The sequence below is a fragment of the Myotis lucifugus genome, unplaced genomic scaffold (assembly GCF_000147115.1).
Source record: "Myotis lucifugus unplaced genomic scaffold, Myoluc2.0 scaffold_110, whole genome shotgun sequence".
Classification (NCBI taxonomy): domain Eukaryota; kingdom Metazoa; phylum Chordata; class Mammalia; order Chiroptera; family Vespertilionidae; genus Myotis; species Myotis lucifugus.
Genome location: NW_005871158.1, coordinates 3,817,813 through 3,834,400, shown reverse-complemented (window position 1 = coordinate 3,834,400; position 16,588 = coordinate 3,817,813). Strand labels below are relative to the sequence as shown.

At 37.0% G+C, this 16,588-nt stretch overlaps 1 protein-coding gene across 1 annotated transcript in view; it reads right to left on the bottom strand.

Moving 5' to 3' along the window:
- Positions 1 to 407: 407 nt before the first annotated feature.
- DR1 (down-regulator of transcription 1) overlaps positions 408 to 16,588 on the bottom strand; it is a 22,632-nt gene continuing 6,451 nt past the window's right edge. The window contains exons 2-3 of the mRNA XM_006093201.3: positions 12,229 to 12,392; positions 408 to 2,857 (exon numbers count right to left, since the gene is read on the bottom strand). Coding sequence (XP_006093263.1) covers positions 2,711 to 2,857; positions 12,229 to 12,392 — 311 coding nt within the window. The 3' untranslated portion in view covers positions 408 to 2,710. The remainder of the gene's footprint in view (positions 2,858 to 12,228; positions 12,393 to 16,588) is intronic.

Below are 16,588 nucleotides of genomic sequence, written 5' to 3'. Positions count from 1 at the left end.
AAATAAATCTGTGTTGTTTTACATCACCGAGTCTGTGGTAATCTATTACAGTGGCATCAGGAAAACAGTACACTTACAAATTATAATGAGCAAAAAAACTGTATATTACATATGATTGCATTAATCTATGGTTTTATTAGTCTGAATAGTAGTTACTTCTGAGGAGGAAGAGAAGACAATGTTAAGATAGGAGCAAGAGGAAGGCTCTCAGATGCTCATAATGCTCTGTTGTCTTGGTCTGAGGGTTAACGATATGAGTATGCTTAATTTGTGAAAAACCTTATTTGTGTATTCCTCTATATGTATGGTATGTTCAGTTTTAAAATTGGTACCTTTTCAACATTTAACCATCTGATAATCTGCTGAAAAAAAAACAAGATTTATACTCAAGGAGGTGGGGAAAACACTTACTAAACAATAACTTTATTTCTCAAGAATGCTAAAGATTTGTTTCTCTCAGAAAGATTTTTTAAAATATCAACAGACAAAAGTGACTTTTAAATGTTAAAAAAAAGCTAAAAGTAAAACATTGCTTAATTAACTTTTGATACCTAAACCCTAGGACTGTAAATTACAAAAATACAAGTAAAACCACATTTTCTTCAATAACGGTAAACAAAGGAGAAAGTCAGGTACTACATTACTTAATATCAAAATGTGTTTTGGGCCTAAGATTCTTGAAACTAGTAAAAATGTTAGTAACAGAAATCTCCTGTCATTAATCTGTATAGATCATTAAATATAAAAACAATTTATAAAACACATCAGAATTTTATTGCTTGAAGAATACAGCATATGAAATCACAAGAATGTCCAAATGCAAAATCACTAGGCTTCAAACATATAATACATTATCAGATGCAGTAAAATATTAATTAACCTGAACTCTGCATCAGAAAAAAAAGGTGTGGAAAAATATCTAAGTTGTTTACTTCAGAAACAGGTACACTTAAAATAGCAAGTATAAGGATGTTACAGTACAAATTAGAAAAGCCAACACTTATTAACTTACTGTGTCTTAGACTAGACTACCTTTGGTACTTAAACTTTAAAAAAACACACAATCCCTTCTATGTTGTCCAAAGCACATCATAGATACAATGTCAACTTCAACTTAAAACATTCTGCAAAATTAACCTTTTTGTGGCATGGGGAAGTGTATTTAATAAATGTATAACAATATTTCACTTTTCCTAAAAGTGCAAAATATGATCATTAAGAAATCTAATACTTGTAAACTTTATTTAGCTCTCCAATTAAAATTGAAATCCTGACAGCCGCAAATTATCCTTGGGCTTGGTGAATACATAAATTTAAATAGTTTGGCAACTGACAAAGGAATTTAGATTAGATTACCTCATACAATCTTAAGTGGCTTTTTCCATTGTTTCCAAAATACAAACAAGATGCCATTTCTTCAACACACTGGATTCCTATAAAAATCACTGCCATACTTTATTTATGAGAACCAAATTAAAGCTTCCTCCCTTTTAATGAGCAGGTTGAAACTACATTTTATGTTTCATATAGGGCTGACTAGTTATGACATGTTTTTTAAAACAAAACAAATCAATTTTTAAAGCTATCACTCTATGATGGAGATGTCATTTCAAAAGGAAGCATTGGACACCGTAGGCCATCTAGTCAAAAAATGTAAGAGTAATGCGAAAAACAAACAATAAGTAAACTATAAGTTAAATTACAAAAAATCCCTCTTTTACAGCAAGCATGCTCATTAACTTTCCTTTTCCCCAGCAAAGGTTTGAATATTCATTAACCTCAGTTAAACCAATAGAACCTAAGCAATTGTTTCACAAGTTCCAATAAACATGGATGGACTAAGCAAGTAATACTACTGACAATTAATGGAGTGAAATAGTAAGAATCATGACAGTCCTCAAAATTGGGCAGTCTTTGAAATGTAATAGTGTAGCTCAAGATGAATTATGCCATAATAAAACAATAGGTTTTACCTTTACATAAAACAAAACGAAATAAAAAACATGACCCACCAAATTTATACACTACTATGGAACATATCCCCCTTCCTAGTTTTTGAATGTCTTGTTTTGAAATTCTTTCAAATAAGTATATTTATCTGAGCATATATGTGTTTGTGTGGCCTATACATACAACAGAACACTATTGTTGTGTGTATATATATATATATATACACACACACACACATATATATAGCCTGTATATATACTCATTTTAAAAGACAAAAAAAATCACATACTACAGAAATGAACTTGTTCTTTTTAACCAATCTGGTCTAATGCCTACTGTATTACATAGCACCCCCTCCCACAATAATTTAATATTCCCAATTTTTAGTTTAGTTAAAAGGGCAGAGGAAATGAAAATACGGATTTAGAGTTTCTGTATAAATTTCACTGTACTTTTATAAAGTTGAAGTTTTCTGTAACACTGTTTATTGATCAATAAAGGACTCACTGCTATCTAAAATCTCATAAACACCATTAAAAATTCAAAATTGATATTATACTGAACCTTAAATTTTCAATTGTTCAAAGAGACAGTTTTCACATGAATAGCACACAATAGATGAAAATCAATAGCAGACATCCCTAGGTACCAGTGGCAAGTCCACCAAGATGCATACAAAATTACAGATAAGCATTTCTTTCACTGTTTTCTTGTGCAGGGAAAACATTTATAGAGGAAACAGAACCTCAGCTGGTGAATTTCAGATATCATCATCATCTTCTTCATCCTGAGAAGATCCTGCCTGGTTAGATGCACTGGCTGAGGCAGCAGCAAGCTGCGCTTGTTGGGCAGCTTGCTGCATTTGAAGCCATTCCTGCTGGGCCAGTTCTGCTTGTTGCTGTCTAGCCTAAACACCAAAAACATAAAAACAAGTAATTTTTTAAAAACCCATAGCATATACACTTTAGTTAATTGCAAACTTAGTCATTATCAAATTTGGATATTTCCCAACCACTATATAACTGTTGTACATCTGGAGAACAGGAACTCTTTGAGATTGGTTCTCTTATAGGTAGTCCCCCCACTATGTCACATAATTTATGCTTTGGTTCAATTGAAGAAGCTGAAAATGTAGACAGGAAAATCACAATATCCTCTCTTTGGTTCCTTTACCTGTATTTCTTTTTCTTTTGTTTCACTTGATTCTTTTTGTCCTCTCAACTTACAATTTAAAAAAAAATTTTTTTTATTGATTTCAGGGAGGAATGGAGAGGGAGAGAGAGAAAGAAACATCAATGATGAGAGAGAGTCATTGATTGCCTGTCTCCTGCATGCCCCACACTGGGGATTGAGCCCACCACCTGGGCATGTTCTTTGACTGGGAATTGAACCTTGACCTCCTGGTTCATAGGTCAACACTCAACCACTGAGACAAGCTGGCTGGGCTCAACTTACCATTTTAATGCAAACATTTTTTAATCTACAATTTTGTTTTTTTTAGTTTAAAAGCTCTCTACTAAAGTGCCCCTAACTCTTGGGGAAAAGTACTATACATGAATGCAATAGCTATCTTAATATTTCTTTTGAGTTTCTATCACAGCTAGTGATATATACATCTCTGTATATATACATCTCTTATTCTGTCCCTCTCCTTCCTCTATTAATATACACAAGCACACACACTACATACACAAAACACACACACACCCTTCCCATATGTGAAAAGACACTTAGTAAGAACTCAATTTAAATGGGATAGTTAGCCCTAGCTGGTTTGGCTCAGTGAATGGAGCGTCAGCCTGAGGACCAAAGGGTCCCGGGTTTGATTCTGGTCAAGGACACGTACCTTGGTTGCAGGCTCCTCCCTGGCCCTGGCCCTGGTTGGGGTTCGTGCAGGAGGCAACCAATTGATGTGTTTCTCTCGCATCTATGTTTCTCTCTGTCTTTCCCTCTCTCTCCCACTCTCCCTAAAAATCAATAGAAAAACATCCTCGGATGAGGATTAAGAACAACAAAAATGGGATAGTTAAAATCCATTCATTTGACATATCTATCCTCTATAAAAATGACAGGATTTTAGAAACCAAGATGTATATGCAACACATGCACTGTTGCCAACAGCTAAGGCTCCTTCCCAATTTAATTTTATCCATTAGCAGAAAAACCACATGAAGAAGGGGAAAAAAATAAATGTTATTGAAAAGATCATATAATTTCCCATTAAATGCTACCAAACAAAATGCTATTTCTCTCTCTATGACTTTTCTCGAAGTTGTTCCTTAAGCCTGCCTGGCTCATAGCCTTCTTACACATGGCTAATTCCTAGTCATCATTTAAAACACAAATCAATTGGTCTTTCTTGACCCTTCTAGTTCATATTTTGTCCTCTATTTCATATGCAATAATTCTCTATGCATTTCCATACTTTGTTCTCTAATTACCTAAGCATATATGTATTTTCTTCACTACACTTGAGAATAAAGACTTTTTTCATATTCATTGATTACCAATACATATTGGTAATGTGTATATTTTCTTTCTTTTTTTTTGTTAATCCTCACCCGAGAATATTTTTCCATTTATCTTTTAGAGGTAGTGGAAGAGAGAAACATCAATGTGAGAGAAACACATCAATTGATTGCCTCCTGCATGCACATCGACCAGAGCCCGGGCTGGGGAGAAGCCTGCAACCATGGTATGTACCCTTGACCGGAATCGAATGCAGGACCCTTTGGTCTGTAGGCCAACATTCTATCCACTGAGTCAAACTGGCTAGGGCGGTAATGTGTATATTTTCTGAGTGAATGTTTTGTGGGAAAACAATGATGATGACCAACATAACCTCTACACTTCTAACTTTTCTTAATCTGTCATGAACTTATTATCTAAACATTTCTAGAGGACAATTCTAATCAGGTCATTATTATACTTTTAAAAATCATTTAATTGTTACCATTTAAGTCCAACTTTCTCAGCCTGTAATTCAAGGTCCTCCAAATTACTGCATGACCCAATCTATCCCTCTAATCTTTTTTTGTAACATGCACCTTGTACTCAAAAACGAAAAAAGCAAAACAAAAAAAAAAAAAAAACAAGCCTAGAACATAAAATGTTTCCCAAACATACACCATCCCTCACATTTTCGCTATCTTTACTCATGCTGACATTCATTCTATTTGAAATTTCTTGATTTTCACCAACTAAAACTCCACTCTTCCTTCAAGTCAAACTGAAATACTATTTTTCCACTAATTTTTTTTTATTCTGCCAGTATCATTCAGATATAATCAGGAGATAAAAGTAACACTAGTTAGGAAAACAGAAAGAATCTAACATAAAGGATTATTAACCAAGTATAAAGTTGGTAACTAGGTAAATGAAAAGGCAAGAAAAACCCACTAAGGTATCATGTAGTTGGCAACTACAGAGAGCAATCACCAACCTTAAAATGAGGGGGGAGCCGAAACCGGTTTGGCTCAGTGGATAGAGCGTCGGCCTGCGGACTGAAGGGTCCCAGGTTCGATTCCAGTCAAGGGCATGTACCTGGGTTGCGGGCACATCCCCAGTGGGAGATGTGCAGGAGGCAGCTGGTCGATGTTTCTCTCTCATCGATGTTTCTAACTCTCTATCTCTCTCCCTTCCTCTCTGTAAAAAATCAATAAAATATATTTAAAAAAAAATGAGGGGGGGGAAGGGAAAAGGCTGAAATTTTTAAAACTTGGGAGCTTAGAGGAGCAACCCATGGAAGTGAAGTTCAGATCTCTGAAGAAGGGGCATTGATTGGAGGAGGGTCCCAAAGTTTGAGACTCACATCCTTGATGAAGGAGATGAATATTCAGGCTGGTTCTTTAAGAATTAGAAACATAGCAAACTAGATTCAATTTGTGCTACAGGGAAAAACTGATGTAGCCAGAATGAAGCAGCATTGCTAGGTTGTACAAAGAAACTCAAAATTAACAGGAAGTAAAAGAATGAAGCCCAAGTGCTGCCTTCCTCCTCCAGCCTAGCAATCTCCCTCTAGAGCCCCCTACTGGCAATTAGAGTCTAAAAGTAGTCAGCTAGAAAAGCGGAAGCACTAGGCCCTGTCATGGAGCATAGAAAGGGAGGTTTCAGCCTAAGACAACTGCTTTGTAATTGGCAAACTCCCATACCACCAAAACTGAATATGACATCTCGGTACCTGGGATCTCTATGTCTTCCTCATGAGAGTGGTCAGCCTCACATACAGTTGTTAGTGTAGGAAATTACAAACCAGGTATACTAATAACTACTTTTCCCATTTTTGTGAGTATGGAAAATAGGTATTCTAACACACAGGCATATTTACTTTTATGGCAGGAATACTCAGAGTTCAAAATAGACTAAGAGTGCTTCACGAAAAACATTTTAAAAGTTCGTAAGAAAATTGTAGGGCAAAACAAATGTGTGAATTTATCAACTTCCAAGAATGCTGTGTGGCCTAATCAACTACAAATATGTATAATTTCATAGCATTGAAAAAACTCAATATCAAGTCTCTACACAGGTTTTATTGCAAAGGTGCATTGTCTCAAAGTTTATTCAGTATCTATAAAGACATGTACTGGTTATACTAAAAATTTAACTGATATGAGGTATCATGCCCTCATATCAGCCAGCTCCCATACTTTCTCTCTAAACATAAAAGCAGTCCTATGCCTTTAAAATTATTGTTGATTGATAAATTTTATTTGTATTCATTTCCACAAATTAAAATTTCCAATGGTATTCTAATTTCCTTTTACCTTCTTGCCTCTTACCCAATTCATCCCAACTATTTTCCTCCTAAAATGGGAGTGTGAAAGAGGTAAGTAGGCATATACTTCCAAATTCATTTCTTTTGGAAATTGTCATTATGTTTTGAGATTTTCACTCTCACATACTAATCTTGATTTTTAATGTTTCCCCCTTTCCAAATATTTGCTACTAGCAGTGAAAGACAGCTTAAAATGAGACTTTGTGTATTTCAAATAAAGTCTAAAAGATGAAGTAAAATGTAAGTGATGAAAAAGATGCTGTATTAAGTTCCTTTCAGATTTAGAACTTAAGTACTTTGTGCTCTGAGGAAAAAGTACTAGGCAGCTGCTATAATTTTACTCTCTGCTAATTTTCCTCATTAGAGCAAAGAATCTTCACCCATATATCAGGGCAAGGAAAAAGGTGATAAGAAAGAGGAAATAAAAACAGATGACAAGGAGAGGGAGGTGAAGACAGATTTGGCAGGCAGTCAATTATTTCTTTCATTCATATTTTTGCCTTGAAAGGATAAAGCATATTCCGCTTAAAAATTTCAAAATAAATTTAAGTAAACAAAAGGATGGCTAAACCATTAGCATGGTATTATAGAAAGAGCACAGGTTTTGAAGTCAGAAGATATGAGTTTTCATTGAGGTTCTAATACTTTCTAATTGTATGAACTTACTAGTTTTATTTAATTCAATCCTTCCTAGTAAACTAAGCTCCATAATGATAGAAACTATACTTCTTTTGTATACTGGTGTAAGCCTAGCACCTAGCTCTATGCCTGGTAAATAGTAAGGTGGTTAGTAAATATCTGCAAGAACAAATGAATAATTTCATGCAAGTTTCTCCATCTCCGAGTCTGTTTCTTAATGTATAAATGGATATAATAACATTTATATTATACACTAGAGGCCCAGTGCACAAAATTCAGGCACTGGAGGGGGGCGGGGCCCACGCGCGGGGATGTCCCTCAGCCCAGTCTGCACCCTCTCCAATCTGGGACCCTTCGGGGAATATCTCACTGCTGGCAGTCGGACATCCCTCTCACAATCCAGGACTGCTGGCTCCCAACTGTTATCGCGCTCCTCCTGCAGTGTCACTATTATATGTTTTGTTCAATTTTTTTTTCTACTAGTATTTTATAATACAATCAACAAACAATATATGTCAAAGATGAAAACAAATGTAGTAAAGGTTTCCTTAAGTTTTTGAATATGTAACTTCATTTACTTGTGATTCATAATTTTTTTCCTAAACTGCTGTAAAATCAGTAAAAATGCCTTGGCAATTTTAGCATAGTTCCTAGGATATTGGTTGGCACTCAAAGGGTTAACTTGGCACCCTCTAGGTGATTTGCAATAGTACAGAATCAATAAATGATACCCACTGACGTGTATGTTTTTAAAAATTCTCACCCAAGGATATATTATTGATTGTAGAGCAAGTATGTCAAACTCATGGCCCAAGAGACAATGAATATATTTGCGGCCCAGATAATGTAACGGTATGTAAGAAACATTTTAATAAAAATTTCATAACTTAATTTTTACAATATCCTGGTATACATAATTATTAATAACGAACTACAACGTTCACTAATGACTGATTACTATAATTGTGTTGCATTCATTTCCCTTATGCGCTGTACGCGCAGGTGCACCATTTCTCTCCACTAACAACGAATATTTTAGCAGCCGAATGCCATATTATTAGTCTTGTACTGGCTTGTTTGGTGTGTGCAACAGAAAATATTTCGCTTTCAGAAAACAAGAAAAATAGGTTTATTTGCGTTGTGCTTTTTAGGCAGTTATTCAGTGTCTGGTAAGATAATGTTCAAGAAAAAAATATTAATTTTTATTAAAATGTTCTATTATTTTATGTTAACAATTACTCATTTATTTCAGCCCTTTGTATTCAGCATGTCTCTATCAAAATAAACCTACGTTTCTATGAAAATTGAAGCTTTTGTTTTTTTTCAGCCCACATAAACTTAAACCTTGTTTATTTGACCCGTGTCAGCCTTTGAGTTTGACATGCTTGTTTTACAGTGAGAGGAAAGGGTAGAGAAAGATAGAAAAAAAGAGAAACATCAATGTGAAAGAGAAACATTGGTTGCCTCCCAAACTCGCCCCATCTGGGGATCAAACCCGAAATCTAGGTATGTGCCCTGACTGGGAACTGAACCTGCCACCTTTTAGTGTACGGGATGATGATCCATTCAATTGAGCCACCTGGCTCTGGCTAATGGTTTTTTTAATCATGACTCCTTCTTTGTTACCTTACATTCATATGGATTACAATACTGTTTGTACGTGTGCACACCTGCCTCAAAGGTTTGTCCTCTTCAGTACTTATAGATTTTACCAATATAACAGTATGTAAGAAACCATGGTAAAATCTATAAGCACTATAGGTTGTTCTGAGGATTAAATAAAGTAATACAGTTAAATTACTTGCCAATATGATTAACACATGGTTAGAGCTCAATAAATGTGTAGTAAGCTTTTATTCTCTTACTAGAGGCCCAGTGCACGAATTCATGCATGGGTGGGGTCCCTTGGCCTGGCCAGTGATCATCGGGGCCAATCGGGGCCGTCTTGCCCAGTCCCAATCTGCCTATCAGGGCCAGTCGGCCGGGAGGAGGGACCGCGGAGGTTGGCGGGCAGCGAGAGGTTAGCTGTGGGAGCACACTGATCACCAGGAGGCAGCTCCTGCGTTGAGTGTCTGCCCCCAGGTGGTCAGTGCGCGTCATAGCGACTGGTTGTTTGGTCATTAGGTCACTTAGGCTTTTATATATATACTAGAGGCCAGGTGCACAAAAATTTGTGCACTCGGGGGGGGGGGATCCCTCAGCCCGGCCTGTGCCCTCTCGCAGTCTGGGACCCCTCAGGGGATGACCACCTGCTGGCTTAGGCCCGCTCCCCAGGGGATTAGGCCTAAGATGGCAATCAGACATCCCTCTGGCAGCCCAGCAGCCCTCGGGGGATGTCCACTTGCCAGCGGGGAGCAGGCCTAAACTGCAGTCGAATATCCTTAGCGCTGCTGAGGAGGCAGGAGAGGCTCCCACCACCACCGCTGTACTGGCAGCCATCAGCCTGGCTTGTGGCTGAGCAGAGCTCCTCCCATGTGAGAGCGCCCTGACCACCAGAGGACAGCTCCTGCATTGAGCGTCTGCCCCCTGGTGGTCAGTGTGTGTCATAGTGACCAGTCATTCCCAGTCCTTCTGCTGTTAGGGTCAGTTTGCATATTACCCTTTTACTATATAGGATAGAGGCCTGGTGCACGGGTGGGGGCTGGCTGGTTTGCCCTGAAGGGTGTCCCGGATCAGGGTGGGGGTCCCGCTTGGGTGCCTGGCCAGCCTGGATGAGGGGATGATGGCTGTTTGCAGCTGGTCACAGCCCCTTCAGGGTGGGGGTCCCCACTGAGGTGCCTGGCTAGTCTGGGTGAGGGGCTGAGGGCCATTTTCAGGCTGGCGGGTGACTGAAGCTCCCAACCTCTCCTTTTTTTCTTTTTTTTTAATCCTGGGATTTATTTACCTTCTATAGCTATCACTGGAGCTGAGAGCCGGCTCCAGCTCTGAGGCTGTGGCTGGCTGAAAGCAGGTATCTGGGTTTGTTTAGCTTCTATAATTGAAACTCTGTTGCCATCACTGGCGCTCTAAGCTCTGAGCCTGCTGGCGGCTGTAAGCAGGTTTCTGGGGTTTGTTTAGCTTCTATAATTGCAACATTGTTTCTTAGAGTGCAGCTCAGAGCTGGGCAGCGGCAGGCGGGGAACCTTGGCTTCCTCCGTCACTGGAGCAAGCAAGCCTCATGTTTGCTTCAGCTGCATGGCTGCCGGCAGCCATCTTGGTTGGCAGTTAATTTGCATATCTTGCTGATTAGCCAATGGGAAGGGTAGCAAAGTTATGGTTAATTACCATGTTTCTCTATTATTAGATAGGATAGATTAGTTTAAATCAGTGGTTCCCAACATGGGGCACACACCCCACAGGGGGGCAATTTGATTTTTAAGGGGGGGACAATTGGAGAATGAGTTATTAACAGTGAATTTCTTATGGTTCTAGGGGCCTCATATATAGTATATAAATATATATTGTGACATATTTATGCATTTCAGTTCTCTATGTTTTAAAACTTTATTTGCTATTTTTCATATCACTTCATATTATTATTATTTTTTAACAATTTCTTAGTGATTTCTTCCTCAGTACTTCAACTGTCCTTTCGTTCTTTTACTTTTCTTTTTCATGGATGCCATATTCTTTGGAAGCTTGTTTAGACCAAGTTATTGGCCTTTTAGGCTTCCTCGATGTGAATAGGAGTTCACTTTTTGAATAATAAGAATTATATGTCAAGGAGGGGAGGCATCAGGACTTTAGAGATGCTTAGATGGGGCATGGCCAAAAAAAGGCTGGGAACCACTGGTTCAAATGTTGACTGGAGTCTAGTGCCTGATAACACTTAAAACTCAAATGCTCCCGGGTTTGATTCTGGTCAGGGGCATGTACCTTGGTTGCGGGCGCATACCCAGTGGGGAGTGTGCAGGAGGCAGCTGGTCGATGTTTCTCTCTCATCGATGTTTCTAACTCTCTATCCCTCTCCCTTCCTCTCTGTAAAAAATCAATAAAATATATATTTAAAAAAAAAAAAAAAAAAAGGCTGGGAACTACTGGTTCAAATGTTAACTGGAGTCTAGTGCCTGATAACACTTAAAACTCAAATGCTTTTCGTATAAACCAAATTGGATGTTATGATTGCAAAGAGATCAGCTATGGTACTAATCTGAAATAGACTACCTAAAATGATACTTCCAAATTCCAATGGTAACTACAGTAACTGGTAGGAAATCTATTCAACCCAAAACTGCCTTACAATTTCAAATGAGAGGCCAGATCTTAGTAAGGAAAAAAACAGCCTAATCTTCTCCCTTCCTTTTAAAAATATATTAGTATTTGGGTGCTAATCCTTCACAGTCTGGGTATTAGACCTGTACCAAACAAGAAAAGTTTTCTTCCTTTTTCTGCTCCTCTGGCACACTTCAAAAATTTTTTTAAGATTAGAATGTTTTAAGTGTATATTAAAGATCTAATTTAAATGGAAAGTAGATGTTAATCACATTTTCTTTATATGCCATTCATCATAAATTTTGAAAAGAGTATTTTCTCATCAGCCCATCATTTTAAATCTTAAGAATGTTTAGGTCTACTTTTCATGCTTTGAATAGTCATTCTGTCTGGGGAAAAAAAATCAAAGTAAAATCTCAGTAGTTATTTAGAGTTGTTCTCTTTAGAAAACAGGTTGCTGCAAATATTTACTTTTACATGAAGTAAATAACTGGCCAAATAGAGTCAATCTGGCCATCTTTACTAAACATCAGACTCCATGATTAAATAAACAGCCACAGAAAGAAAATTCTGTGAGGTAAGATGATTTAGGAAATTATTTCAGAAACCGGGCTGATTTCTATTAGCAAACAGCATAGGATTCAGATGACAATAATTTAAAATGAATTACTTACTTTTGCAAACAATTCCTGTTGTTGTCTCAATAACTCTTCTTCAGGAATGCCAAGGTTTTCCAAACGAGAACTGGCCTTTCTTCTTTTTAATGCTACAGTCTTGCATTCTTGTAAAACTTCTTTTACTTCACTGATATAAGAGCCAAAGCCCAAACTTTCTAGGGCTAGGGAAATGAAAATATGAAAGAATGATAGAACACAGCTTTTCTTCTACATATGAAACTTTAAGGTTTTGTTTGGTTTTTGAGGAGGAGGTGGTTATTTTCTAATAATTTTACTACCTTTCAGTTGCACAGCAATTATCTAGATGACTATGACAAAGTATTTTGTCAACTGTCTTAGTATTAGATTGCAAATTAGTTAAAACTTAAGAACAGGCCTTCCCTTTTCCCTTTCTTGCTGACTAAAAACCAAAGCATTTCCTGTAAGAAAAAAAAAAAAAGCCCAATGTAAGAACATGTGGTTTTAGTAACAAAACATTTTTCCTATGCCACTCATAGTAAATCAAACATCATTAAGTTAGTCACTTTCTCAAAGAAGACCAGAAAAGCAAATATTTGAAATATATTTGTTAATATTTTGTGCCATTTGGCTTAGAAAGAGTAGGCTTTGATAACACATGCTCTAAATTTCAGTAGGATAGAATGAAAGAGTAGACAAGTTCTTTTGTTCAATATACCAACAGGAACTATTTTAAAAAAAGACACTCAAACTGCAAAGTTTAAGAAATACTGTTGGAAATAATTTAAGAAATTCAGCATTTGTATTGAGCCAATGAATTTCTCTTGAAAATAAAACTTAACAGGAAGCACTCTTTAAACATTTCATGTGGTGTGGCAGAAAAACTGGGATAAAGGACAAGTATAAGGATAAAAGAAGCATTTAACAAAATTCTTATTTTTAAAGCCTAACGAGGCAGGCAATTAAGGCTGTCTGGTTCTTTTAGCCAGGCAGTCCCTTTGCCTTCTCTTTCACGGGGAGGGTGGTGTTCTTTTTATTCACATTTTGAAAGAAAATGTTACAAGAAAATGCCCTCTCTAAATGCTTTCTGTAACCCAGAAAGACAAGGCATAAAATTTTCTTTTGGCTCATAGTGTTTAGAATTATATTGTATAGTGCTACATGTTGATCAAAGACCTAAAGACATATTTTGTTTTCTGAGCCAATGATGAAATAGAAGTAGTGAAAAACACAGTAAATGAACTTAATTTAGTTCGTCAGTTCTTATAGTCTTTTAACAATTATGATGAACCAGACTGCCTTCAGTAAATACGCTCTAAACTCTACCTTCAGGGATTTGCTCTTCAGGGAGAATAGCAAATATGCCTTTACAAATCCACATTCCCATGTTAACTGTGGGTTTTTTTTTAAGGTATTTTAAATGATTTCAACTTTAACTACTTCAATTAAACTAATTTCATAATTCTTCTTTAAAAATAATCTGATGGCCCTAGCTTGTTTGGCTCAGTGGATAGAGCAGAGGTGGGCAAACTTTTTGACTCGAGGGCCACAATGGGTTCTTAAACTGGACCGGAGGGCCGGAACAAAAGCATGGATGGAGTGTTTGTGTGAACTAATATAAATTCAAAGTACACATCATTACATAAAAGGGTACGGTCTCTTTTTTTTTTAGTTTTATTCATTTCAAACGGGCCGGATCCGGCCCGCGGGCCGTAGTTTGCCCACGGCTGGGATAGAGTGTTGGCCAGTGGACTGAAGAGTCCCAGGTTCAATTCTGGTCAAGGGCACATGCCCAGGTTATGGGCTTGATCCCCAGTAAGGAGTGTGCAGGTGGCAGCCAATCGATGATTCTCTCTCATCATTGATGTTTCTATCTCTCTCTACCTCTCCCTTCCTCTCTGAAATCAATGAAAATATATTTTAGCCCTGATCGGTTTGGCTCAGTGGATAGAGCATTGGCCTGCAGACTGAAGGGTCCCAGGTTCGATTCCAGTCAAGGGCATGTACCTTGGTTTCGGGCACATCCCCAGTAGCGGGTGTACAGGAGGCAGCTGTTTGATGTTTCTCTCTCATCGATGTTTCTCTCTATCCCTCTCCCTTCCTCTCTGTAAGAAATCAATAAAATATATTTTAAAAAAAGAGAGATTCACAAAAATTATAAAAAAGGAAAAAAAAAAGAAAATATATTTTAAAAATAATAAAAAATAAATAAAAATAATCTGATGCCATAAAGTAGAGTACTATTACTTGAATTTTAACTAAGGCAACTTTCTGACCCTACCTTGCCACCCCAAAACTTCAGTAACACCCAAAAACTTCTGAGTTCTGTGTATCAAATTAACTGCTGTATAATTCTTGGCCTCAGGAAGCTTGGGGTATAGTGGAAAACTAAGTGAAGATTAGGCAGCCTGCATTTTTCACTTGAACTAATAGATTGATTATCTTTTTTCTTTTTAAAAAAAATATTTTTTATTGATTTTTAGAGAGGGAGGAAGGAGGAGGGAGGAGAGAGAAACATCAACATAAGAACAGAACCTTGATCAGCTGCCTCCTGCATGGCCCCTACCGGGAATTGAACCAACAACCTTTCAGAGCACAGGACCACACCCAACCAACTGAGCCACACTGGCCAGAGGCTTTTTTTCTTTTTTAAAGGCACAAGCACAGCAGTGTATTTTCAATAATATTGGCTGGAGACAAAATCAAAAGAAACCAAGTGAATGGTTTATGATATCCTGCCACATTCTAAGGAACATCTTACCACCTTAGCCCTACATCAAAGTCCTCCAGGATCTAGCTCCACCAACCTTTCCAGCTCTACTTCACCATTACTAAACCCCTGCATACTTCTACTAAATCTGACTGCTCAGTGTTTCCCAGCAGGCACCAGTTTCCCACATTTATGTTGATGGTAATGCAGTCAAGGCCTAGATCAAGCTCCATCTTCAAATTAAGCTTGCCTGATCCTCCTAGCCAGTGGTTCTCAACCTTCTGGCCCTTTAAATACAGTTCCTCCTGTTGTGACCCCCAACCATAAAATTATTTTCATTGCTACTTCATAACTGTAATGTTGCTACTGTTATGAATTGTAATGTAAATATCTGATATGCAGGATGGTCTTAGGCGACCCCTGTGAAAGGGTTGTTGGACCCCAAAGGGGTCTCGACCCACAGGTTGAGAACTGCTGTCTAGACAGAAGTATTCTTCTCCTTTTGAAATCAGATAGACGTAGAATTTAAAACTTAGTTGTCACTGCATTTATATTGTATCATCTTGGATACATTACTTAACATCTCGAAGCTTCAGTTTTCCATCTCTAAAATGAGAATGGTATTTATTCCATATCTTCCTACAACCAGAAGCATGCAGACCCTAAGTCTGCCAGGGCCTGACCCCCTGCTCTATCTGTATTAGCTGTGTGACCCTACATAACTTCCTTCACCTTTGCCCTTAAAATAAGAATAACAGTATCTACATCTCATCAGATTAGATTGCTGTGAAGAATAAATAAATAGATATAAAGAGCTTAGAACAGAGGTTGGCCCATCAAAAAGCAAAATAAAATATTCACTATTATATCTGCATTAGTTCTAGGGTTGTAGGAATCAACCAAGTAATTAATCTAAGAGATTTAACACACTGTCTAGTACCTAAGAGTAGTTTAACTGACTTGGACTGTGTATTATTATTCTTTATTTTTTCTCTTACATTTAAAAGAGTCCCTTAATAAGGATATAGAACCTAAATATATAGTTATGCATTATCACACCTATTTTCAAGTTGAACAAATATATTTATAAAATATTAAATTTACAAAATTAACAAATCAACACAATAGAGAGATACCTCTTTGAAACGTCATAAATTACCAGACTAGACATTTAAAAAATTCATTCCAAACTACCTTTAACCACGGAGGGTTTGGGTTAAAAATTAACAAAAACAACTCACCTTTAAAAACATCTAAGGTTGAGAACACTGCTTTAAAAAAAAATTTGCAAGTAAGTCCTAGGTTAATATTTATTATTCAATGAGCTGCTATATACAAATATTGTACTCACAATAAAACACTTTAACAGGAACAGCCATAATTTAAATTCAGAAACTGAATTTACTTTAAACAAAAATGTAAATACATTTAGGCTAACATATTAATAACTGGATATAGTATCTTCTAAACAGGGAGATACTTTACATCATTTCTTATCATGTAATAGTAATCATTCCCATTTTACACAAAGCAGAATCTTAAAGGATAAGGGAAATAGCTCTTAAGAAGGGTTACTATTTATGGTTATGAGCAGGCTGTTCAATGCACAACAGTACCATATCTAAGGAAGGCCATTAGGTATAAACATCATAGATGTGTATGTTTATAAAATAGTGTTATAATTTTATG